Below are 27202 nucleotides of genomic sequence, written 5' to 3'. Positions count from 1 at the left end.
TCCTCCCTCGTGCGCTGCGCCCCCTCCTGCTCCTAAAAAAGGGTTTCTCTCCTTCCTTGCAGGGGTGATTATTACGTTATCTGTATCCGATGGCCTCTGCAGCATATTCAGTTTGGTGTTACAGCAGGCAGTGAATACAGATAATAATGAGGACAGCCGACATCTGTTAAGAAAGGGGAAGCGAAGCCTTCTGCAAGATCCATTCCTAACTTCCTTCTTTACTAGCACAGAGCCGGGGCACAGGGCAGTGCTCATACCTGCCTCTGTGCTCTGCTCCATGCTCTGTACATACGCTGCTGCTCCATCCAAAGTCAACGGTAGCCAATAAAGACAGGGCAGCACAGACATTCTGGTGTCTCAACTTGCGCCTGTCCCCAAACACTGCACCGGCTCCAGTCTGATCCAGTCTGAGGGGGGATTCTTCACCCCCACTGCATGTCCCGATGTCTGTGCACCAAGATGAAAGGTGCCTATTTGCAATTTACAGTGCCTCGCTTCTCTCGTCATTTGCCAAATGACTATTGTAATTCTGAGAGCAGGTTGTTGCTGGTACATGATCCAGTGGAGCCAGTAAGCTTCCAGCCAGCATCTAGTGCCAGCTTTTCTCTTCAAGTTTTATGGCAAGAAAGGGCGGCACATGCGAGCAACAGCACATTGCTGTGAACTGCAGGACGTCTGCAGACATTCTGGTGTCTCAACTTGTGCCTTTCCCCAAGCACTGCACCAGCTCCAGTCTGAATCAGTCTGAGGGGGATTCTGGGCACCCCTAAACTTGCCTATGGTAATAGCTATAACCAATATAGTCTGTGGCCAAGAGCCAAAAAGTCTGCCCAAGTGACACCATAACACAGAGTTTCAGTACCATTTAACAAAAGTAATCAAGTTCTGCAGGTAGAGTGGGGTAGATCCCCCATTAAGGATAATAGCTTTATGATTGATTTGGAAGTATTTCTTTGTTATATTTATATGATTCATCTCCTTGATGGGGTGATGGCTGCAGTTCCAGTGGATTGAAGGTTCACGTTCTGAATGCTGATAATGCATGAATTGCCTTAGCTGTGCAGGAGGGTTATATATGGCAGAACGCGTACAGTAAAAAATGGCGCCGGAAAAAAATGGCGCATGTTCAAAACGCTATGTTGCGTTTTAATGTTAAAACGTTAAATAGAGTTTTGAACACTGTAGCGGGCGGCTCCGTGCACCATTTGTTATTTGTACATAAATAAAAGATAAAATAATAAATATTCATACATTTAAATAATGTGTGTGTGTGTATGTATATATATATATATATATATATATATATATATATATACAGTGGTGTGAAAAACTATTTGCTCCGTTCCTGATTTCTTATTCTTTTGCATGTTTGTCACACTTAAATGTTTCTGCTCATCAAAAACTGTTAACTATTAGTCAAAGATAACCTAATTGAACACAAAATGCAGTTTTAGGTCTCTTGCACACTGCAAGCGATTCAGATTCAGATTCCGCTTTTTAATCTGTTTTTACATCCGATTCAGATTCCGATTTGCAGTTTGCTCCCTGCACACTGCAAATCAGAATCTGAATCGGATGTAAAAACAGATTAAAAAGCGGAATCTGAATCGGAATCGGTTGCAGTGTGCAAGAAGCCTTAAATGATGATTTTTATTATTTAGTGAGAAAAAACCCTCAAAACCTACATGGCCCTGTGTGAAAAAGAAATTGCCCCCTGAACCTAATAACTGGTTGGGCCACCCTTAGCAGCAATAACTGCAATCAAGCATTTGCGATAACTTGCAACAAGTCTTTTACAGCGCTCTGAAGGAATTTTGGCCCACTCATCTTTGCAGAATTGTTGTAATTCAGCTTTATTTGAGGGTTTTCTAGCATGAACTGCCTTTTTAAGGTCATGCCACAACATCTCAATAGGATTCAGGTCAGGACTTTGACTAGGCCACTCCAAAGTCTTCATTTTGTTTTTCTTCAGCCATTCAGAGGTGGATTTGCTGGTGTGTTTTGGGTCATTGTCCTGCTGCAGCACCCAAGATCGCTTCAGCTTGAGTTGACGAACAGTTGGCCGGACATTCTCCTTCAGGATTTTTTGGCAGACAGTAGAATTCATGGTTCCATCTATCACAGCAAGCCTTTCAGGTCCTAAAGCAGCAAAACAACCCCAGACCATCACACTACCACCACCATAATTTACTGTTGGTATGATGTTCTTTTGCTGAAATGCTGTGTTTCTTCTACGCCAGATGTAACGGGACACGCACCTTCCAAAAAGTTCAACTTTTGTCTTGTCGGTCCACAAGGTATTTTCCCAAAAGTCTTGGCAATCATTGAGATGTTTTTAAGCAAAATTGAGACGAGCCTTAATGTTCTTTTTGCTTAAAAGTGGTTTGCGCCTTGGATATCTGCCATGCAGGCCGTTTTTGCCCAGTCTCTTTCTTCTGGTGGAGTTGTGAACACTGACCTTAATTGAGGCAAGTGAGGCCTGCAGTTCTTTAGATGTTGTCCTGGGGTCCTTTGTGAGCTCTCGGATGAGTTTTCTCTGCGCTCATTGGGGTAATTTTGGTCTGCCGGCCACTCCTGGGAAGGTTCATCACTGTTCCATGTTTTTGCCATTTGTGGATAATGGCTCTCACTGTGGTTCACTGGAGTCCCAAAGATTTAGAAATGGCTTTATAACCTTTACCAGACTGATAGATCTCAATTACAGTACTTTTGTTCTCATTTGTTCCTGAATTTCTTTGGATCTTGGCATGATGTCTAGCTTTTGAGGTGCTTTTGGTCTACTTCTCTGTGTCAGATGGCTCCTATTTAAGTGATTTCTTGATTGAAACAGGTGTGGCAGTAATCAGGCCTGGGGGTGACTACAGAAATTGAACTCAGGTGTGATAAACCACAGTTCAGTTATTTTTTAACAAGGGGGGCAATCACTTTTTCACACAGGGCCATGTAGATTTGGAGGTTTTTTTCTCACTAAATAATAAAAATCGTCATTTAAAACTGCATTTTGTGTTCAATTATGTTATCTTTGACTAATAGTTAACGTTTTTTGATGAGCAGAAACATTTAAGTGTGACAAACATGCAAAAGAATAAGAAATCAGAAAGGGGGTAAATAGTTTTTCACACCACTGTATATATATATATATATATATATATATATATATATATATATATATATATATTCATACACAGCGTTTGCTGTCTGCCGGATGTCTGAGCCCTGGTGGAGCCGGGATGCCTGTGGTTTGTGGGAATCAGGATGGAGGAGGAGGGGGCGGAGATCGTCTCTATTATTCATATTATTCCCAGTCTGGAGGGAGAACTTGGGGTTCAGAGACATTTGTTAATACAGAATATTTGGGAGGTGACGAGGCAGACAATACAAATCTGCTTCTGATTAGAGGTTGTGTGACGAGACTGACTGGATATACATGTTACGGGGTGAGTCCAGGGCTGTCAGTAGTCAGATTCCATATGCTATAGAATTAGGCAACACATGCAGCAATATCTCAACAATTCTTTTTAAATTTGATTGGTTTTTGTTTTTTCTTTAGTTGGATTTAAAGGACCTCTATCGCGAGAAATTGTAAAAGGTAAAATACATACTTACATGAAGTACTTTTCTCCCAGAGAAAAATGCACCATAAATTACTTTCCTCCTATGTTGCTGTCGCTCGCTGTAGTAGTATTAATCTGACAGATCTGACAGGTTTTGGACTAGTCCATCTCCTCATGGGGGATTCGCTCTCTGTATTTCCTTTATTCTTGAGAAAAGTACTCTATGGAAAAGATGTCAGCCATGCCAGGCTCCCTACTCGCTTGCACTCTATTTTGGCAGTTGGAAACAAAGCAGGTTGTTATGGTGCACTGCGCCTAGCGCCAAAACTAGGCGCCCCATAGCAGTGATATAATACTGCGCAGTGAGTGTGAGGGTAATTCAGGGCTCCAACGGTGGCCAGACCCCGGATTACATCTCCCTCCAAGTTGCAACAACTCGGAGGGGGAATAGTATTTAACGCCGCCGGAGAGTTTTACGGCAGCAGGGAGAGCTGCCATTCGGCTAGTCCTGCGTCTGACCGGGATATACGCAGGGGCGCAGCAATAGACCCTGCAAGAGGTGCAGCTGCAGGGGGGCCCAGAAGCCACAGGGACCCCGTCTTGAGAGACTGACAACAAAGGGCAAGGAAAGAAAAAACGTTCTGCTCTCTGCACAATTGTTCTAATGACTGCATCTGCTCAGCCACTAATAGGGAATCATACATAGTTTTGCAGACAAAGATTTGTAGATTTGTTGTGGCGGGAGGTGGCCCCATTCAAAGTTTTGCAGGGGTGCCCAGTGATTTCTAGTTTTGCCCCTGGATATATTTACGCGTTGGACAGAGTAATTGATGTTCAGTAACTCTTTTTTAAATAAAGAAAACCCTGAGAATCCCCGTGGGGAGATGTACTAGTCTAAAACCTGCCATATTCTTACTTACTGTTAGTGACAGTAAGAAAGGAAAAAAGTCATTTGTAGTGCATTTTATTCTGAAACAAATGTATATTTTGAAAGGTAGACATACACATACATTTTGAATTTAACATTTTTTTTTACAATAGTGTAACAATAAATTGATTGGCAGCTTTCAGAAATGGCTATACAGACTTGCCAGGAATGATGACATGTCTGAACACCGCTGGGGGAACACAGACAGTTTTCTGTACAGCAGAGTCACAGCACATCATTGTCACATCTTGTTTTTGTTGAGGACAAAAGAAAATGTGTTTCTGTTTAGGGCAAGTGGAAGAACCGCCCTGGAAGATTCTCATGTGTTCTTCTGCTATTTGTAAACCAATGTACTCTCTGCTGGTGAAAGTCATTACAGCACAGCTACAGCAATCATCGCATACTGAGGGCATCACATGCTGGGTACTCTGTAACACTGAGTGCATGTCACACTAACATGACATCACATGATATGATGTCACACTAACACACGTCACATGATATGATGTCACACTAACACACATCACATGATATAATGTCACGCTAACACACGTCACATGATATGATGTCACACCAGCACAGGATATGATGTCACACCAACACACATCACATGATATGATGTCACACCAGCACAGGATATGATGTCACACCAACACACATCACATGATATAATGTCACGCTAACACACGTCACATGATATGATGTCACACCAGCACAGGATATGATGTCACACCAACACACATCACATGATATGATGTCACACCAGCACAGGATAGATGTCACACTTTACACAAGGAGACGCTGTATGCGAGAGGTAGCCTTTTCTCCGCCCACAGCACAAACAGAGCCGCTTGAGGTATGCTAACGCACAGGTGCTGTGGACTGATGAAACTAAAATTGAGTTATTTGGGCATAACGAGGTGTTATGTATGGAGAAAAAAAGAACACAGCATTCCAAGAAAAATACCTGTTTCAGTAAAATATGGTGGTGGTTCCATCATGCTGTGTGGCTGTGTGGCCAGTGCAGGGACTGGGAATCTTGTCAAAGTTGAGGGATGCATGGATTCCACTCAGTATCAGCAGATTCTGGAGACCAATGTCCAGCAATCAGTGACAAAGCTGAAGCTGAAGCTGCGCCGGGGCTGGATCTTTCAACAAGACAACGACCCTAAACACTGCTCAAAATCCACTAAGACATTCATGCAGAGGAACAAGTACAACGTTCTGGAATGGCCATCTCAGTCCCCAGTCCTGAATATAATTGAAAATCTGTGGTGTGAGTTAGAGAGCTGTCCATGCTCGGAAGCCATCAAACCTGAATGAACTAGAGATGTTTTATAAGGAGGAATAGTCCAAAATACCGTCAACCAGAATCCAGACTCTCAGTGGAACCTACAGGAAGCGTTTAGAGGCTGTCATTTCTGCAAAAGGAGGATCTACTAAATATTGATTTCATTTCTTTTTTGTGGTGCCCAAATGTATGCACCTGCCTAATTTTGTTTAAAGGGAACCTGTACTGAGAAAAATTATTTAAAATAAACACATGAGGTAACTTCAAATGAACATTACATAGTTACCTTGCCATCAGTTCCTCTCAGAAGTGCACCATTTTCTTCTGACAATGATCCATTCCAGTTCTGACAACATTTTGTCAGAACTGAAGTATATCAGTTGCTGTCAGTTATTTATCAGTTGCTGTCAGGTATAGCTGAGAGGACAACTGATGGGCCAAGTAATGTCTATGTTTCCCTATGGCTCAAGTGGGCAATGTTACAGTTTAACAGTGTGCTGACCAGAAAGCTGTTATGGGGTAATGGCCATTTTCAAAATGGAGGACGGAGAATTCCCTTGTTCACAGTGGACAAACAGGACGCAGGAAAGGAGAAAGAGATTGAGGAGTAGACTACACGGGAGGTAAGTATGACTTGTGTATGTTTATTTTGACGTTTAATTTTCAGTTCAGCTTTTCTTTAATCAATTATTGCGCACTTTCTGTAAATCCAATAAACTTCATTTCACTTCTCAAATATCACTGTGTGTGTCTCCTATATGATGTATTTAACTGACATTAACAACCAACGATTTATACAGGAAAATCATGACGATTAACAAGGTTGCCCAAACTTTCACATCCCGCTGTATGTACTGATTAAGGGCTCTGTCTATGACATGGTAGATCAGGGTTCAAATCGTGCCTGGAGTCAGTACCTATCCAGTACAGAGTTCAAGGCAAGACTCACTAACACTGCAGGGTGGCTTATTGAGCGTGTCTCAGTGGCTGCAGCTCTTGAGCGCTTTGAGTCCGACAGGAGAAAAGCGATATACAAATGTTCGGATTATTATATTATTATTATGTCACATCAACACATATCACATGATTTGATGTCATCATGCTTACTCACATCATATGATATAATGCCACACCAGCGCAGGATACTCACCAACGCACACTAAGGTTGCCCATGATTTGACGACATTGCAATGACAAAAAGACCACTGGCCAGTGTCAACCCTCAAGTGTATAAGTGTCCCATTCCCAGATACACCCAACCCCCCCCCCCCCCCCTCGGTCTGTGGCGTGAGAAGACACACCGGAAGGCCATGACAAGTGGTGCATGGAGGGAATGTCAATGACAATGGACACTAGATATATTATTACAGTTACATTTGGTGAATTGTGAAAGAAGTCTTTTTGTACAAACTACCATTTTTGTAAAAATATAAAAGTGTCTGCTAACTTCAATCAATTGGTTGCTCTTTGCTCAGTCCACAAGCCCACCACAGTCTGGCAGCTTATCAGGTGTTCTTGTGTTCCCAGCAGAGTTGTGCCATCCTCTGTGTGGCGTTTCAGTGACTCCTCTTTGGTCAGCAGAAGACAAAGAGATCCCAGACTGACGGAGCCAGTATGAGGGTCCTAGTGCTCTTGGCTGCAGTGCTGATGATCACCCTCAGTGTCCTCACAGAGGTGGAGAGTTCCAGCAACAGAGCGGTAAGTGTATTAACTAAGCATGGCATATTTTCCCATTTAACACCACAGATCACAATGCCTGGTAGTGATGAGCATGAGTTTCGCGTAATCGTAATTTTGCATCGTAGCTTGCAATTATGATGTGAAACCATGATGCAAAAGTTAGGAAAAAATTGTAATTAATTTTGTTAACCGTAATCATGGCCGGATTTCAGGCAAGACCACAAAGGCCTTGGCCTAGGGCACCAGGACAGCAAGGTGCATTCAGCGGGCAGCAGTATTAGTCAGCCTGCCAAACATTCGTTCTGCTACATAAAGTTTGCACATAGCGGTGGGCAGCTACAAACAGCCGGATCACTCAGGGGATGAAGCGACAGCGAACAAGCACAGTGAACTCTGAGCCGCCTGTCACTCACAGAATGTGCCTCTCGCCAAGGAGCTTACAATCGAATCCCTGCCATTGCTAATCAATAACTGTCCTCAGAGGAGCTTATAATGTAATCCCTGCCATCACTAATCACTACCTGTCCTTAGAGGAGCCTACCATCTGATCCCTGCCGTGTTGTGGAGGAAGTGTATGATACTGTTGGTCCAAGGGCAGCTGGTGATAGTGGGCCTTGGCCGGTAAAAATTACAAATCCGGCCCTGACCGTAATCAAGAAGTTTTAAATCAGGATGATACCATTTATTGGTTAACTAAAAATGAATAAGAATAAGCAAGCTTTCGGCCTTGCAGCCTTCGTTGGGCTTGCATCCTGTTGGTTTGCAGGCTGGTGGTACAGACAGCTATATACATGCAACATCAAAAGGGAAAACAGATATTTTTCAAGCATAAATGCATGTCATTGAGATGCCTTAAGTAAAACAGAACATCTTAAAGGGGTGAGAGGTTGTTAGCTGAGATAAGGATCCTTGTTTACTCCCTGCTCACAGACCTGGGAGTTGGACAGACAGAGAGGTATCGTAAATTCTGAGTTCACAAGTTCAGCTATATAGGCTGAAAAAGAGTTTTTAAATATCATCAGCCTCATACCAATATAAAAAGGTTTTGTCTTTATTCCAGCCCTTGTCCACAGCTTTGAACCAATTTATACATTTTGTTTCTGCTATTAATCGATCATTTGACGTTTTGAAGCCACCCTTCAGAGCAGTGACACGAAGATCATACACATACCTCCCAACATTTTGATTTTGAAAACCGGGACATTTAGGCCACGCCCCCCGGCCACGCCCCCAACCCCCTAGTCACGCCCACCCCACAAAAAGTTTTTTCCCCAATTATTAATTACTCCCAAAGGGGAGGCGCTGTGAGGGTGCCAGTGGGTGGGGGGGAGGATAGTGAGGGTGCCAGTGGGTGGGAGGGAGGAGGGGGAGGGTGGCTGTGGGCGGGCAGAGAGAGATCGAGGCACCAGCCCGGTATGCGGCATGGATAGCCGCCGCCCGCCGCCATTACACTTCTCCCTCCCTCCCTCCTAATATGCCCCCAGTGTCCCCTTCTCCCCCGCAGTGTAAAATGCGCAGCGGAGCGGGCAGTGAGTCTTATCACTGCCTCTCCGCTGCGTACCGGGATCTCCTCTGATCTTCCTGCTTCCTGTGACGTCACAGGAAGCAGGAAGATCAGAGGAGATCCCGGTACGCAGCGGAGAGGCAGTGATAAGACTCACTGCCCGCTCCGCTGCCCATTTTACACTGCGGGGGAGAAGGGGACACTGGGGGCATATTAGGAGGGAGGGAGGGAGGGAGAAGTGTAATGGCGGCGGGCGGCGGCTATCCATTCCGCATACCGGGCTGGTGCCTCGATCGTTTTTTTTCCCATTCATTCCCCAGCGGCCGGGACCAGGGGGGGGGGGGGGCAGTGCGGGACAGCGGGACGGCCCCCCAAAATCGGGACCGTCCCGCCGAAATCGGGGCGGTTGGGGCCTGCATACATGCTGTGTCCGTTGGACCGAAAGTGTGTAGCAACTGGGAGTTCAGATTTGGTATCGTTAATAGTTTGCCTGTGTCCATTCATACGTTTGCACAGAGTTTGTCCAGGTTCTCCCACGTACATAGCATTGGGGCATTTAGCACACATGATCAGATATACCAGATTGGTGGAACCACAGGAAAATGTGCCTTGTACTCTGTACTTCTGTTGTGAACCTGGTATCGTTAACCTTTCAGTGGAGTAAATGTGTCTGCAGGTCCCACATCTTTTTTGTCAGCAGGGTGATGTTCCGTTTTGTTGAGGCCTATTCAAAGAATTCCTGACAATCATCTGTTTTAGATTGTGTGGTTGTCGATATGACAAGAGGGGAGGTTTAGGGAATATCTTTCTCAGTCTGTGATCCTTGAGTGGAGTAAATGTGTCTGCAGGTCCCACATCTTTTTTGTCGGCAGGGTGATGTTCAGTTTTGTTGAGGCCTATTCAAAGACCTGACAAGGATCACAGACGGAGAAAGATATTCCCTAAACCTCCCCTCTTGCCATATCGACAACCACACAATCTAAAACAGATGATTGTCAGGAGTTCTTTGAATAGGCCTCAACAAAATGGAACATCACCGTGCCGATAAAAAAGATGTGTGACCTGCAGACACATTTACTCCACTGAAGGTTAACAATACCAGGTTCACAACAGGAGTACAGAGTACAAGGCACATTTTCCTGTGGTTCCACCAATCTGGTATATATGATCATGTGTGCTAAATGCCCCAATGCTATGTACGTGGGAGAAATTGGACAAACTCTGTGCAAACGTATCAATGGACACAGGCAAACTATTAACGATACCAAATCTAAACTCCCTGTTGCTACACTCTTTCGGTCCAATGGACACAGCATGTATGATCTTCGTGTCACTGCTCTGAAGGGTGGCTTCAAAACGTCAAATGATCGATTAATAGCAGAAACAAAATTTATAAATTGGTTCAAAGCTGTGGACAAGGGTTTGAATAAAGACAAAAACGTTTTATATTGGTATGAGGCTGATGATATTTAAAAACTCTTTTTCAGCCTATATAGCTGAACTTGTGAACTCAGAATTTACGATACCTCTCTGTCTATCCAACTCCCAGGTCTGTGAGCAGGGAGTAAACAAGGATCCTTATCTCAACTAACAACCTCTAACCCCATTAAGATGTTCTGTATTACTTAAGGCATCTCAAAGACATGTATTTATGCTTGAAAAAAATCTGTTTTCCCTTTTGATGTTGCATGTATATAGCTGTCTGTACCACCAGCCTGCAAACTAACAGGATGTAAGTCCGACAAAGGCTGCAAGGCCAAAAGCTTGCTTATTTTTATTCATTTTTAGTTAGCCAATAAATGGTATCATCCTGATTTTAAACTTCTTGCTTTTACTGATGGATAACACGGTACAATAACCTAGTGCTGACTGTAATCAGAACAGTAAATTCACGTAATTTTGTGTCAACTTGAACGGTTAAAGCCCCCATATGTGCTATTGTCGGTTAGCAAAGCCCCCATATGTGCTATTGTCACCAAAATAGCTATGTATGTTAAGGGGAACAGTGGGAAGACCTTGTAGTTTTTGAAAAAATAAAATCGATTTTAAAAATGTAAAGTAAAAATGTTTTTTAAACTTAGCAAAATGACAGTTTTCTGTGGTACACCGAGTTTAAAAAACATTTTTCCTTTGAATTTTTTTAATTGATTTCTTCAAAAACTACAAGGTCTTTTTGAACATTTTTTTTACTTGTTCCCACTATTTCCTTTAACATACATAGCAATCAATTTTGGTGACAAACGCATATATGGGGCATTTGCCATTAACTACATTGGGCACAAAATTACGCAAAATTATGCAAAATTACAAATGGATTATGTAGCAAAAAAGTATGTAGGTAGATATAACTACGTTTTGTAAAAGTAAATACCTTTCAAATGGATTATGTGAAATCAGTTGAATTTCCAAATCGTAATAACGCGTGTCCGTAATTGCAAAATTTTATGCAAAAATTTGTGTAATCATAATTAGCAGAGTACGATCATTCCTACTGCCTGGTTGGCCCGCTTCTGTATAATGTATCAAAATGTGCGGCAGTCCCGCAGTGCTATCTGCTGTGTTTTTGAAGGACTGTGCACATGCGTGTCCATGTCTCGTGGGATAAAAAAGCTAAAAAATTAAAATAGTTAATTTTAAGAAGTAGAATGCAGACACCCCCCCCTCTCAGGCAGACCTGTACTGGCCAGGAGGGTGAAGCCCGTAAGCAAAACTAACTCACATTGTATTTAACATTCAGGAGTGACTTATAAGTGAGTGATGTACTCCTATGGAGGTCCGATGCAGGCATACTTAATAAAAGGCCGCCTGGAAACTTGGGCGCCCAGGAAAAAACGATTGTAGAATATCGGTAAATTTACAGATATTCTACTATTAAAGTGTAAAGAAGGATCATAATATATCGGTATTAAATACCGGTATTTTACTATAGCTAAGCCTAACCCTACTCTCACACAGAACATTCGCCTTGATACCTAACCCTAACTGCCCCCCCCCCCCCCACAGACATCCTCTTTCTAACCCTAACCCCCCCTACACAAACATCCTACCTGGCGCCTAACCTTAAATACCCCCACCCCCACATCTAACCTTAACTACCCACCTACCACGCGCCTAACCTTAACACACACCCACATCATCAAACCTTAAGCACCCCCCACCAAACCGTAACCTCCCTGGCGGTGCATTTCTGTCTGAAATTATGAGTCAAAAGCGGCACATTGTTTTTCAAGAATTGTAGGCCTCCAATTCTTAAGTCATAACTCACCAAAATATGCAGAATAAAAGCCTGGTAGACAATCTGCATATACTGTAAATAAAAGACGGGAACACAAATTTGTTGAATTAATTACATTAATGAATAAAATGAAAAAATTGTGAAACTGTACAAATAAGGCAGGCATAGAGTAGTCAAAATCCAGGCAGACGTCGGTGCAGGCGGCAGGCAGAGAGTAGAAAAAATCCAGGCAGACGTCGGTGCAGGCGGCAGGCAGAGAGTAGACAAAATCCAGGCAGACGTCGGTGCAGGCGGCAGGCAGAGAGTAGACAAAATCCAGGCAGACGTCGGTGCAGGCGGCAGGCAGAGAGTAGTCAAAATCCAGGCAGACGTCGGTGCAGGCGGCAGGCAGAGAGTAGACAAAATCCAGGCAGACGTCGGTGCAGGCGGCAGGCAGAGAGTAGACAAAATCCAGGCAGACGTCGGTGCAGGCGGCAGGCAGAGAGTAGACAAAATCCAGGCAGACGTCGGTGCAGGCGGCAGGCAGAGAGTAGACAAAATCCAGGCAGACGTCGGTGCAGGCGGCAGGCAGAGAGTAATCAAAATCCAGGCAGACGTCGGTGCAGGCGGCAGGCAGAGAGTAGACAAAATCCAGGCAGACGTCGGTGCAGGCGGCAGGCAGAGAGTAGACAAAATCCAGGCAGACGTCGGTGCAGGCGGCAGAAAGAGAGTAGACAAAATCCAGGCAGACGTCGGTGCAGGCGGCAGAAAGAGAGTAGCCAAAATCCAGGCAGACGTCGGTGCAGGGGGCAGGCAGAGAGTAGCCAAAATCCAGGCAGACGTCGGTGCAGGGGGCAGGCGAGAGTAGCCAAAATCCAGGCAGAAGTCAGTGCAGGTGGCAGACAGAGAGTAGCCAAAATCCAGGCCAGGGTCAGTGCAGTCAGCAGTATATACACACACGTATATATATGTATATACACATGGCTCAATTTTCCTCCGGATAAAAAAATTTTATGTCCGCTTTAAAAGTTTATCCCGCCCCCCGCCAACGTCACCGCCGCACTGATTGGCTGCCGGGTCCCTGGAACAAGAGCTGGGATGTGGGGATCCTGGCGGCCAGTAATGGCTGCAGACAGCGCGCGCTTCCTAAACATGCAGGAAACAAAGTAATAAGCTACCCTGACCTGAGCTCGGGCTTACCGCTTGCAGCTCATTTTTCCTGCCCCGAGCTCAGGTCGGGGTTACCCCCAGGGAAGTTAACAACCCCCTAACACTTATCATTACCCATCCACCTCCAAAGCCTAACCTTAACCAGCTCCCCATCACCAATCACTGCAAAAAAAAAAGTGTAATTTTTTCGGGCGCCACCATAGGCGCCCATTGAAATAGCTGTATTGAAGGCAAATTTGGGCAATTTCTCCTCAATACTGTGACTTCAATGGGCGCCTATGGTGGTGCCAAAACTTCCGCCACTAGCGGGTGCCAAAACTACCCTGATGTAGTGTCTGCTGGGCTGAAGAGCAGATGCATGGAAATCTATTGGCTTACAGCATCTGCTGTCCATACAGACTGTGCAGGCTGGGCTTTGTCTGTTGTGATAGCACAACTGTGAAAACTGCCATGTGTGCATGATGGAAAAGTATAAGACTTTTCCTCCGGACTTTTCTCCTAAGGTGGTATCGTTCATATTCGCTTTACAATAACTTTTCAGCAATTTACAAGTGGAAAAAATACCTAAAAGTTGGCGAAAAAGTACTATCAAAATTATTTAGAGTATTTTCTTGCTTGCTGGCAGTTTAAAAGGCATTTTATGACAAGGTGTGAAAATATCACTTAGGAGAAAAAGTAAAATTGCATATGGCCCCAGGTGTGAACCCCCCTTTAAAAACGAATGAATGAATTGTAATTTGCTGCCAAGGACCACTATCGCAAAATTTCTAAAAATAAACAAAAAAAAAAGATTTATACTGGAAATAATGCTAGTAGAAGGAATAGGGAAGGGTTAAGATACGGTGACCAGACGTCCCACTTTAGTCGGGACGTGTCCCGGATTCGGGGTCCCCTGTTCCAGGCTTTTAGCCGCGGGACGTCCCGGCCCTGCTCCAGCCTGCATAGTCTCCGGCAGGGATACGAGAAGATGGCGTCTGAAGCCCAGTACTGGAGACTATTTGTGTCTCCAGTACAGGGCTTCGGACGCCATCTTCCCATAGCCCTGCTATTCCATTCAGCGCGGGAGATATGCAGGAGCAAGATCGTCCGGGGAGCTGCACACCAGAGGCCGGCCGGGAGCGAGAGAAGACTTCTTTCAGGTGAGTAAATGCTTTTTTTGCAGGTGAAATGCTGCCCACATTGCGTTTATTTTCTGCTGAAATGTTGCCCACTACTGTACTATTATTTCCTGCTGAAATGTTGCGCACATTGCGTTATTTTCTGCTGAAATGTTGCCCACATTGCGTTATTTTCTGCTGAAATGTTGCCCACATTGCGTTATTTTCTTCTGAAATGTTGCCCACATTGCGTTATTTTCTGCTGAAATGTTGCCCACATTGCGTTATTTTCTGCTGAAATGTTGCCCACATTGCGTTATCTTCTGCTGAAATGTTGCCCACGTTGCGTTTATGTTCTGCTGAAATGTTGCCCACATTGCGTTTATGTTCTGCTGAAATGTTGCCCACATTGCGTTTATTTTCTGGTAAAATGCTACTCACATTGTATGTATTTTCTGGTGTTTGGGGTAACTGTTGCTGCACTTATTATCTAATGGTCATAGTTGGCTATATTTGCTGCTTTGGGGTTACGGTATACTAATAAATAGCATCACACAGTTTCTGCACACCCATGATGCGAATCCTCGTTTCACCACATCATGGCGGAAACACTGCTTTCTTATGCCTCGCTGTTACATCATTATGTTAGCTCCACCCATACAATGTCATGGCCAGGACCATTTTTCGGCGGCAAACACCCCCCCATCCCAGGTTGAACCCAGAAAAATCTGGTCACTGTAGTTAAGTATTAGTTAAAAAATAAATCACACTGCTGTTTACACATTCACAGCGTGAATGGGACAGCTCTTTACCGACGGAGGACAGCTCGTATTCAAATTCCAGTTAGCATTCCAGTTAGAATCACAATTAGGCTACGTTTCCACTAGGGAGCCGTGTCCCTTACCAATTCAGATGCGGCTGTGCTGGTGCGAAATCACACTCTTATTTTTCCCTGCATGCAAATTCAGAAGCAACCCATTGATTTCAATGGATTCTAATTCCACATCTGAATCGCCTTTTTTACTGCCATGTTTACAGTATAACAGATGATGCTGCACTTTTATTAATCAGATCTGCTTTACTTCTTTTACTTCTGTGTCTGTGATCAGCAGCCACGGAGGTCCAGCAAGGTGGAGCTAATAAGAAGACGGGGGAGCCTTGTTCAACGTGGTCGAAGGAAGAACATATGGTCCTATAATCCTGGCCACAGATCGCTGGCATTCCTGGTAAGAGCATCATTAATGTTCCATGCTGCAGTACTGCAAGGCTGCCATCTAGTGGAAGAAGACAGTAGTAGATCATCTGAGGGGTAGCGCCATTCTCTGCTGTATGATAAGCACAGGAGGTGGCTGCATGGCCTGATTGTCTGACATTCCCAAGTGCAACAGTGTTTGGCACGGGCTGGAAATTTAAAGCATACAATAGCTTCTGGATTTACCCCACAATGTTGGATTTTTAAAGCAACAGGGACAGCCATACTACCCCAAAAAACACACAAATAAGTAGATAAATACTTATTCTACTTACATAACGTATGTATTTTACTGTCCACATTTTTTATTTCAGTGAATTTTATATAGTAAATAAAGAGAAAACTGTTCCTGGCATTTCCATCTTTACTGCCCCTAACTGAAGTCAATTCTGATATCATTTCCTCCCTTACTCTTTTTTTCTCCAAGAAACTGCACTGTCATATCTAGCTTGCTTTGTAAACACGTGTGTGCCCAGCCTAGATCGCATTTCAGCAGCTTCTCCCTTCTCAGTCTCGTGTCACACTGCCCTCAGCCAATTAGCGAGGAGCAGCTTCCTTCTCGTCGGCAATGTACCAAATAGAGACAGGCTGACTGAGATAACATTTATCACAGCAGAATTCGTGATTATATTGGAATGCTTGCAATGCCGGGTTAGGCTGCAGGCTGCATAATAAACACAGTGGGTAAATGGAATTTGAGTTTAAAGCTGAGAATTCCTGTTTAATGGTGTTTTATGTTTTTGAGAATGCAGAAGGGCAAATGAGGGCAATGCAAGTTGGGTGAGACCAAATCCAGGAATTATGTGGTGTATATTTCTGGCAACCATGTGCTAGAATATCTATAAGATCTGCTGAATTCTCCATAGCTTGATACATTCATCTTTTTTACCATTAAGCAGTTGAAAAACATATTTTATATATGTTAATATAAATAAATGCTCTGCATTGCACATATGCCTGAAGATATCTCTGTGAAAATAAGTAAATGAAAACGAGAAGCTAACTGGTTTATTTTTCCTGAAGGGAAAGGTGTTTTCCCTCTACGTGAGTCAGCCTGCAGATCAGTAGTATAAAATTTGACTAAAATGTGAATCCTTCCTGATTTGAATTTTTGTCAGATTTTTTTAACAGAGTATATCTAATGTCACTAGCTGTCCCTCTGAATCTTTTAGCTGTAACAAGAAGCTCCCCAACTGCTGCCTGCATGTAGTAAATATAGCAGTTTTATTAAGATCTATTACCTAATAGTTTAGCAACCAATTAATTTAGAGGTTTTCAAATGTTCCATGGCAATTTATTTTAACACAATTTATTTTGTATTTCTTACTTGTAACATTTCTCTGCTTTTATTTAGTACTGCTGTATTGTCTATTTATGGCCACTTGTCACTAGGGGCAGTGTGAGACAATAACAGAGGACTTCTGCTTTCAGTTTCTGTATTTTCTGCTAGTAGAGAGACATCAAAGCATTCCAAGAATTTACAGCACAACGAGTTCTGCCTACTGAGGTCTAAAGCAACGCACTTATCTCAAATGAGATAACTCTATTGAAGCTGCTAATAGGTTAATAATGAAGAATTGCATGTTTATGATCCCTGACTTAACACGTGTGTCTGTGCAGGTTGCTGGAGAGGTGGAAATGGCCTCCCCTCCCCCCACACAGCCAGTCACCGAGGGGGAGTATCGCTGCCTTGGTTGCTGTGGAGTGAAGACGCCAGTCAGTGTAAGTAGCCAGGATGGACGAAGAGGAAGGTGTCCAGAATCACATGATATACATAAACATACCTGCCAAATTTTGGAGATAAGAAAGAATCTTTTAAGACACACCCTTACCACACACCCTAATCACACCTATGCCCCACCCCTAATCACACCCCTGCCACTCCCCTAATCACACCCCTGCCACACCCCTAATCACGCCCCTGCCACACCACTAAAGAATTTGAGAGCAAGCAATAAAGTTTTAAAATTCAGACCACTCTGGTCCTCTCTATTATCAGTATAGTTCCCCTTGATTTAAACATTTAAAAATAAGAAATATTTCAATTTAAATGATAGAAATAATATAGTTATAGAGTATAGTAAACACATTTTCAGTAGAAAAATACAAATATTTACACAGATCTGTACATCAATACTGAAAGACTGACAAAGGAGGAAGAAAGAGGGACAGAGGGATTTCGTTCTTAAAGAGGGACTGTCCCTATGAAAAAGGGACAGTTGCGAGCTATGCATATATAGCATCGAGTCTGGGTGATTATACAGCCACGCAAGCAGGGAGTAGAAGCATTCACCATCTAGCCTATCAGAACATTAGGAAGCCTTCTAGACTACCCCAAGCCAGGGCTGGTTCTCTCATGAAGCAAGGTGAAACATTTGCATCAGGCGCAGTGATTACAGTGCGGCATGTTTGTACTGTAACAGCATGCAGTCAGAGTAGGAGGAGAAACAAGAGGAGAGCGAGTTGACGAGATCATCATTGGGGAAAAGTAGCTTGCTGTGCTGTGTGAGGAGTCTGCCAGTGGGGGGGGGGGGGGGGAGGCAGGAGGTCATCATTGGGGAAAATCAGCTTGTTGTGCTGTGTGAGGAGTCTGACAGTGGGGGGGGGGGAGGCAGGAGAGCAGCATTGGGGGAAAATCAGCTTGTTGTGCTGTGTGAGGAGTCTGACAGTGGGGGGGGGGGAGGCAGGAGAGCAGCAGTGTTTCATTTGATGTGTACAGCAGAAGGAGGAGATGGCACTGCTGTCCTGACTGAAGGGGAATGGAGTGTCTAAGGGTGAGCAGTTTGTCACAGACTCACAGCCAGCCAGTGTGCTATGTGTAGAGCAGCAGCATGTCATGTGAGAACATTAAATGAAGCAGAGTAAATTGTCAGGTACTGTGCGATCATTCCAAATCGGTGGGGTGCATCCACAAGCAGGTCCAGATTTACCATAAGGCACTGTAGGCACATGCCTACAGGAGCCTGATGATGGAGAGGCAGCTCACTCCCCTCCCCAAGTGTCTCTCTTTTTCCTTCCCTATGCAGAGTCCTGATGAGAGTGTAAATGAGAGGTTACTCACCCTGCTCTCTGCATTTCACTGATGAGATCTCCCTTAAAGAGGAACTCTAGTGAAAATAATATAGTAAAAAAAGTGCTTCATTTTTTACCATAATTATGTATAAATGATTTAGTCAGTGTTTGCTCATTGTAAAATCTTTCCTCTCCCAGATTCACATTCTGACATGTATTACATGGTGACATTGGTACTGTGGGCAGGTTATGTAGCTGCTCCTAGCTGTTTTGGGTGTTACAGACAGCTGTAAACAGCCATTTCCTGTCTGTGAACATTGTTACATTGTGGCAGTTTGCCCAGAGTACCGCGGTACTCAGAGCTTCTTGTGGGAGGGGTTTCAGCACAAAATCAGTCATACAGCGCCCCCTGATGGCCTGTTTGTGAAAATCATTATATTTCTCATGTAAAAGGGGGTATCAGCTACTGATTGGGATAAAGTTCAATTCTTGGTTGGAGTTTCTCTTTAAGTCAGGGGCACCTCTAGCTACTTAATACTGAGGGTACTTCTGGCTACCTAATACTAAGGGTCACCTGTAGCTACCTATAACAGGCAAGGGAGGGAGAAGTGACAGCTGGGCCAGCCAGCACACTTGTGGTGTGGTCAGGACAAGATTTGTACTTTTTACCGCCCAAGGCCACTGTCACCAACCGCCCCCCTTCAGTATAGGTAGCGAGATGACCCCCATCCCCCTTCCCTCCAGTATATGTAGCCAGATGACCCCTCCCCCTTCCCCTCTAGTATAGGTAACCTGATAACCCCCCCCCCCCCCACACACAAGTTTAGGTAGCCAGATGACCCCCTCCCCCTTTCCCTCCTGTATAGGTAGCCAGATGACTCCCTTAATCCCCCCTTTTCCCATCCCCCTTTCAGTATAGGTAGCCCGCTCACCTTCACACTGCAGCAGCCATCTGTGTCACTCATTTCTCAGCTCATCTGCAGTGCAGAAGCTTCCTCTTCCTTCCCATCTCCAATGCTGCCCAAGTCCATAGCCGTCGGCCACAATGCAAACGTGCACAGAGAGCAAGGTGGCTGCTGCACAAACAGCTAGCAGCAGAGTACCGCGGTCAGGTGCTCCCTGCATTGCAGCATTTGCAAGCTTGCAAATGCTGCACCAGTTTAGCCTGCTGCTTTGGTGCCCTTGCTTCTGTGGTGCCCTAGGCCATGGCCTAGGTGGCCTTTGCCTAAATCCGCGCCTGGGTGCGGTTCTGAAGGGGAGGGTGTTGTAGGTTCATGGAGGGTGAAATCTAGGGTGCTAGGACATCTGTGCCTATAGGCTCCTGTGAGGTAAATCCGGGCCTGTCCACAAGTTTGCCTCAGGCAGCATGAAGTCTAGAATCGGCCCTAAGCCAGTATGGATGTTGCCTGTATTGATATCTCCCGTGTGCCTTACAGCCTGGACACAGTAGAAAATGGTCTTCCTGAATTTTATTCTAATCATGCAGGTCTTAAAGAGAACCAGAGATGAAGCACCCTCTTGTATTTTACCTTATAAATCAGTGAGAACATGACAGTAAACACCTAATCTGTTCTTTGTTTCATTGTTCTCTCTTTAATCTGACTTTTATCACCTTTGATAAGAATCCCCAAATGAGCACTCAGTCTAACTTTGCTACGGAAAGATTATAGCTGAATCTGTCTTCTCTGGTGTCTTTTCAAGCCCAAGCCTGCCCCCTTGTGGCTCTGCTATAATGACTCAGCTATAATTATTCCCTGCAAAGCCAGACTGATTGCTCAGTCTGGGATTCTTATCACAGCTGATAACAGACACTTTTAGCAGTGAGGATGAAACAGAGAGCATGGTACATGTTTTCTCTAATGTGCTTACTGATATATATGGTAAAATACACAAGGGTGCTTCATCTCTGGTTCCCTTTAAACAGTGTATATTCGCCACTGGTTAAAAACTTAAAGAGAACCAGAGACAAAGCACCCTCATGTATTTTACCATATATATCTATGGGAACATGACAGTAAACACCTGCTCTGCTCTCTGTTTCATTCTTCTCTGCTAAATCTGCCTGTTATCAGCCCTGATAAGAATCCACGACTGAGCATTCAGTCTAGCTTTTCCTAGAATGATTATAGCTGAGTCAGTCTTCTGTGATGTCTTTTCAAGCCCAAGTCTGCCCCCTTGTGGCTCTGATTTGCTGCTATTTATCCTCAAAGCAGGCTTGGGCTTGAAAAGACAGAAGACTGACTCAGCTATAATCATTCCGGGAACAGCCAGACTGAATGCTCAGTCGGGGATTCTTATCAGGGCTGATAACAGGCAGATTTAGCAGAGAAGAATGAAACAGAGGGCATTTGGTTCACTCTTTGGGAACCAAATGCCTCTGCACCCTTCCTTATTTGTCCTTCTACTGAAAATGGCCTCAGTTGTGGTTACTATGTGAGGTAAATATTTTTTTGTAGTTAAAATACCTAATGCAGTATTTTCCTCCTTTTTTTTTTTAGCAATTTTGAAAGATTTTTTTTCCCCATTTCTGAACATGAGGTAAAATGTAAGGTAAATGCATAAAGTGAGGTAAAACATGAGTTATTTCAGCCGTAAGCATGCAGTAAATAAATAATAATCTTAAATTGTCTTCCATAAGTTAGGATAGTCTTTGGAAGAAATTGGGGTTTTTTGAGGGGGGAAGGTGTATTTGATTATGTAGAAACCTATGAAAAGTATATTTATAGGAATCCCTTATAATAAATAAATCAGTAAATATTTGGAGTTTTATTTCTACTATTCTTCTCTATTACACAGCTTGCCTTGAATAGGAACGACACTAAAACAGCAATAGGAACTCCACTAAAAACTGCAAAATCCATACAAATTGACTTTACCTCCAGGTACAGGCAGGTCTTAAACTGATTGGTAAATTATGTCCTAACATGCCCCCTAATTTCCATGAGAATAGCTATTTTCGGTAATTACCTCATGAATTACCTCATAGTTTACCTCATGAGGTAAAACATGAATAAAATCTACTAGAATTGCTAAATGTCATTACCTCATGAGGTAAATTACCTCACATGAGGTAATTTGTTTGATAACCCTACCAGAATTGAGGCCATTGGGTATCATTCATAAAGAGGCTGTGGGTAGTGCGGGAAAACACCGTTCTTCTCCGCAACCGGTACTTTAGACTTCTATGTGGGCATTCATAAAGAAGTGTGTAGGTGCGGTGGCAGTGCGGAGATTCCCCGAACTAGGCTGGCGGTAGGCAGGCAGTAGGCAGGCGGAGACACGGAAGCTGCCGAGTTGATACATTTCTCCGTGTTCCGCTCTGCTGCAGCTGCCTGGGAGGTCTGTGTGCGTCTCCATTCACTTGCATTGGTATCGCCACATCAGAGGGAGCGGGACTTTCCGACCTGACACCGCTGGCGGTATTCTTTATGAATTAACATTTTGCTACATTTGTTCCGTTAATCACCGCACAAGGCGGTGATTTATCACTCTGCTCGGTATGTCTTTTTTTCATGCGGAAAGAGCCTTTATGAATGCTGACTTTGCCGAGTGGTCGGTAAAGTCAGCTGTTTTTAGCATTTCCGCATGCGGAAATGCTTTATGAATGATACCCATTGTGTTTAACAGAACTTATTCCTATCAATTCAATTGATATATTTCTTATTTTCAAATGTTAAAATGAAGGAAAACTAAAGATGATAGAAAGGACCAGTGTGGTTTGAACATTAAAACTACATCTTTTGATTCTGATTTTTTGAGATATGCATGACGAGGGGTGTGGTGGGGCGTGGTTAGAGGTGTTGCAGGAGCGTGTCTCAAAGTGACCCTCTTTCTTATCTCAAAAAGTTGAGAGGTATAGTGAATAGTGGCCTCCATCTTCAACTATAATACGCGTTACAGACATAAAGTGTATACGACATGATTACACTAATGAGATAATGAGATGAATATTTCTCCATTATGTGGAGACATATGCTACATGAATCAGGGTTCTAGTATATGGATGACATGTTTCCTCTTGTTCTTCAGGCCAAGGGGACCACCAGACCGGAGCTGTCCAACAGAGTGGATGAGAGTGTGTTACAGCCATATAGTTATAGAGGGATCGGAACAGAACCGAACGCTGTTAATGACCCCTGCCTGGGCTGCTGTGAGGTGAAAGTGACCCCCTGGACCCTGGTGACTATGGTGAGACATGGTTTGGAAGGAGAGTGATAGTTCCTATTCACACAGGATGACGTATCTGCTGAAGGGGCGGGGCAATCCCAGCAGTATTGATAATCGTAAAGGGATCATTTCTCATCAGCAAAATTTTGTATAAAATTTTGCAATTATGAGTACTCGTAATTCTGATTTCAAAATTGAATTGATTTCATGTGTATGTTACACAAAATTACAGACGTGTTTTTTGTGTAAATTGTGAAATAACTTTTGCACAAACCAAAAGTTTAGGGGGGATTGGGGAACTGGTGGATACAAGTCAAAAATATTTTTGAGAAAATCAAATTTAAGAAGTTTAAAAGAAAAAAAAGCCTTTTGCGGTTATGTTTTTATTAAATTTTAACCCTTTGTGGACATGGGTAATAGGTACATTAGTACCCCTAAACTCATTTCAGTTGGTGGGGCATGCATCTGGTGGTGCCCTTTTTAAAGGGGACCCCCAGATTCCACCATAATCTCTCCAGGGCCCCCACTTCTTCCTAGGCACCGGAGGTGGGGAAAAGCCCCTTGTTTATGTAACGATCGGTGGGCGCAGAGAGTATCTGATTACCGGTGATCTGCAGTATCACCGGAAATACAGATATATACCAGATTATAAGTGATCTGCAGTCTCACCGATAATCCGATATACAAACTAACCTCTGATCACCCGAGTAGAGTGTAGTGTTTGGTGTAACTGTAACACTAAGAGGACAAGGCCTCAATGCAGTAAGGAGTACTGCACAGATTCCTTCCGCAGACCTGAGCTCTCCAAGACGGGAGGAGTCAGACTGATAGTAGGAAGGGATATCTGAAAGTGACCCTCAGGAGGAAGGATCGCTAACAGAGCGAGGAACCGCCTCTAACGGTAAGGTCGGTTCTCGAGGTCGGACAAGCCAGGTCGTACACACACGGACAGATAAAGTACAGGATCAGGAGGCAAAGTCAGAGTCAAAGTACAGGCAGGGTTCAGCAACGGGGTATCAGAAATATCGGGGTACAAAATCAGGAGGCAGAAGCAGAGTCAAGGAACGAGCCGGGGTTCGGCAACAGAGTATCAGAAATATCGAGGTGCAAGATCAGAGTTTAGGAGGATAGTCGAGGCAGGCAAAAGTCATAACATATAATCACAATCAAACTAGTACTTTAGCTATCAAATATCTAGCTAAGTGTAGGATTACAGCTCCAGCTGGTCCCGGCACACTTCAGGATCTGACTACGGATCTGGGTGCTCCCACGTATGTGATCGCACGCCAGACAAAGAGCAAGTGAACAACCAGCAGTATATATACTCTAGGACCTTTCCAGGACCTCCCTAATTGCTGGTCCAATGGGAGCAGTGGAATTTGTCAGCTGACCCAGCTGGTCAGCCGACACCCTTCTAACTGCTATTTAAACTCTGCCTCTGTGCTCGCGCGCGTGTAAGTCTGAATCTTGGTGGACTATCAGTCCCAGCCACACCAGTACTGTTTTGCAATGTATCTAATGCGGGGGTCGCCTCTGATGTGGATTCCGCCGTTACCAATGCGGATTCCGCCGCACTGCCCATGCGGCATGCGGCGTTTTTTCCGCGTTGTGACGCCATGCTGGACTCGGAAACAGCCGCCTCACCTCGAGAGACGGCGGCTTTTCCGCGTTTCCTCACAGTACCCCCCTCCCGAGGAGTGGACTCCGGACAACTCCCACCAGGCTTCTCGGGATGTACAGCATGAAATTCCTTCACTAACTCGTCCGCATGCATGCGGTTCCTAGGTACCCATTGCCTCTCCTCAATCCCGTACCCCTTCCAATGTACGAGGTACTGTACCGAGTTCTGTACAGTACGTGAATCTATGATCTTCTCCACTTCGTACTCGGGTTGGGCATCCACCAACACGGGAGGAGGAGGAGTAGGACCTACCTGGACTGCTGGTTTAAGAAGGGACACGTGAAAGGACCTCACCCCCCGCATGCTGGTGGGAAGGTCAATGGAATAAGTAACATTATTAATCTTCTTGGTCACGGAAAATGGGCCCACAAACCTGGGACCCAGTTTGGCAGATGGTTGCTTCAGGGTCAAGTGACGTGTGGACACCCAGACTAGATCCCCTGGCCGAAACTTCCATTCCACGGACCGTCTCTTATCTGCTTGACCCTTCTGACTCTGGAACGCCTTCTGTAAATTCCCCTTAACAATTCCCCAATTGTCCCTGAGTGATCTCTGCCAATTTTCCAGTGCTGGAAATGGAGACGAGACAACTGGAAAAGGGGAAAATTTGGGTGACCTCCCTGTTACAATCTGAAATGGGGAAAACCCAGACGAGGAATTCTTTAAATTATTTTGAGCGAATTCCGCGAAGGGCAAAAATTTCACCCAGTCACTCTGCGCCTCAGAAACGTAGCATCTCAGAAATTGCTCCAGGGATTGGTTAATGCGTTCTGTCTGCCCATTGGTCTGTGGGTGGTAGCCTGACGAGAAAGACAATTTCATGCCCATTTGGTGGCAAAATGCCCTCCAGAATCCAGACACAAACTGGACTCCCCTATCAGACACGATGTCTTCCGGAATGCCATGCAGCCGGAAGATGTGAATGATAAACAATTCAGCCAGTTCTTGAGCCGAGGGGAGTCCTTTCAGGGGCACAAAATGGGCCATTTTGCTAAACCGATCGACTACCACCCAAATGACCGACATGCCTTCAGACCTGGGCAATTCCCCCACAAAATCCATGGACAAGTGGGTCCAGGCTCACTCGGGGTGGGCAAAGGCTGCAACCTTCCTACAGATGCCAGCCGGGAGGGCTTACTCCGGGCGCACACCGCACACTCCCTAACATACTCCTTGCAATCTGTTGCCAAGGAAGGCCACCAAGCACACCTGGCAATCAGATCCTGCGTTCTGGCAGCTCCAGGATGACCAGCATTCTTATGGGCGTGAAAGAGTTGCAGAACCTGTAACCGGAATGGTAGTGGTATGAACAAGACCCCTTCGGGTTTCCCTTCAGGAACCTCCTGCTGAAAGGGACCCAAGATCTCTGTCCACTCTTCCCAAGACTCCGTGGCGGCTAACACCAGTTTCTGCGGAATGATGGATTCAGGAGTGTGAGGCTGTGCTGTCTCAGGTTCGAAACACCTGGAGAGGGCATCTGCCTTGATGTTTTTGCTACCTGGAGTGTATGTGATTATAAACCTGAATCTCGTAAAAAACAAGGACCACCGGGCCTGACGAGGACTAAGCCTCTTAGCCCCCTCGATGTACTCCAAGTTCTTGTGGTCGGTGTAAACAGTGATCGTGTGCTCTGCCCCCTCCAACCAGTGGCGCCACTCCTCAAATGCCAATTTAATGGCCAGGAGCTCTCTGTTGCCTATATCGTAGTTTCTCTCCGCCGGAGAGAACCTACGGGAAAAGTACGCACAGGGGTGTAGTCTTCCCTGTAACCCTGATCGCTGAGACAGCACAGCCCCTACCCCGACCTCCGAGGCATCGACCTCAACAATGAACGGATAAGCGGTGTCGACATGTCTCAGGATTGGTGCGGAACAAAACAATTTTTTCAGACTAGAAAATGCATTCTGAGCCTCCGGAGACCAGTGGGTAGTATCTGCCCCCTTTTTTGTGAGACTGGTAAGGGGTGCAATGATCGTGGAGTACCCTTTTATAAACCTCCTATAATAATTTGCAAAACCCAGGAATCTCTGGAGGGCTTTCAGACCCACAGGTTGCGGCCATTCTAGGACAGCTGTGACTTTAGCAGGGTCCATTGACAGACCTGAGGTAGAAATCACATACCCCAGAAACGTGACGGATGTCACCTCAAAAATACACTTTTCTAACTTGGCGTAGAGTCTATTCTGTCTTAATTTGTTTAGGACAAATTTCACATGGACCCTGTGTTCAAGGAGGTTTTTGGAATAAATTAATATATCATCGAGGTATACCAGTACGAATTTACCCAATACCTCCCGGAATACCTCATTGATTAGTTCCTGGAAGACGGCGGGCGCATTGCACAACCCGAAGGGCATCACTAAGTATTCGTAATGCCCGTCGGGTGTGTTAAAGGCCGTCTTCCATTCATCGCCCCTTCTAATGCGGATTAGGTTGTATGCCCCCCTCAGATCTAACTTAGAAAAGATCTTTGCAGTAGTGACCTGCGTGAATAGGTCGTCTATCAATGGTAACGGATAGCGATTCTTCACCGTGATTTTATTGAGACCTCGGTAGTCGATACAAGGTCGAAGACCCCCGTCTTTTTTCTTAACGAAAAAGAAACCGGCCCCAGCAGGTGACCGAGAGGGCCGAATAAACCCCTTGGCCAGG

The 27202-nt window shown here is 44.7% G+C and overlaps 1 protein-coding gene across 9 annotated transcripts in view; it reads left to right on the top strand.

Moving 5' to 3' along the window:
• LOC137518080 (uncharacterized) overlaps positions 1-27202 on the top strand; it is an 83799-nt gene that overhangs the window by 42634 nt on the left and 13963 nt on the right. For 4 of the 9 annotated variants that reach the window (XM_068235365.1, XM_068235360.1, XM_068235367.1 and 1 more), the window contains 4 exons: positions 7301-7471; positions 15548-15664; positions 17311-17412; positions 22732-22890. In XM_068235365.1, the coding sequence (XP_068091466.1) occupies positions 7388-7471; positions 15548-15664; positions 17311-17412; positions 22732-22890 (462 nt within the window). In that variant the 5' untranslated portion in view covers positions 7301-7387. Of the gene's footprint in view, positions 1-3550; positions 3590-7300; positions 7472-15547; positions 15665-17310; positions 17413-22731; positions 22891-27202 lie in introns of all 9 variants that reach the window. The other 5 variants (XM_068235364.1, XM_068235363.1, XM_068235362.1 and 2 more) reach the window with 5 other exon arrangements.

This window comes from Hyperolius riggenbachi, chromosome 5 (genome assembly GCF_040937935.1).
Source record: "Hyperolius riggenbachi isolate aHypRig1 chromosome 5, aHypRig1.pri, whole genome shotgun sequence".
In the NCBI taxonomy this organism is placed as follows: Eukaryota; Metazoa; Chordata; class Amphibia; order Anura; family Hyperoliidae; genus Hyperolius; species Hyperolius riggenbachi.
The sequence above is the reverse complement of the archived record's forward strand: the minus strand, read 5'-3'. Positions and strand labels throughout refer to the sequence as shown.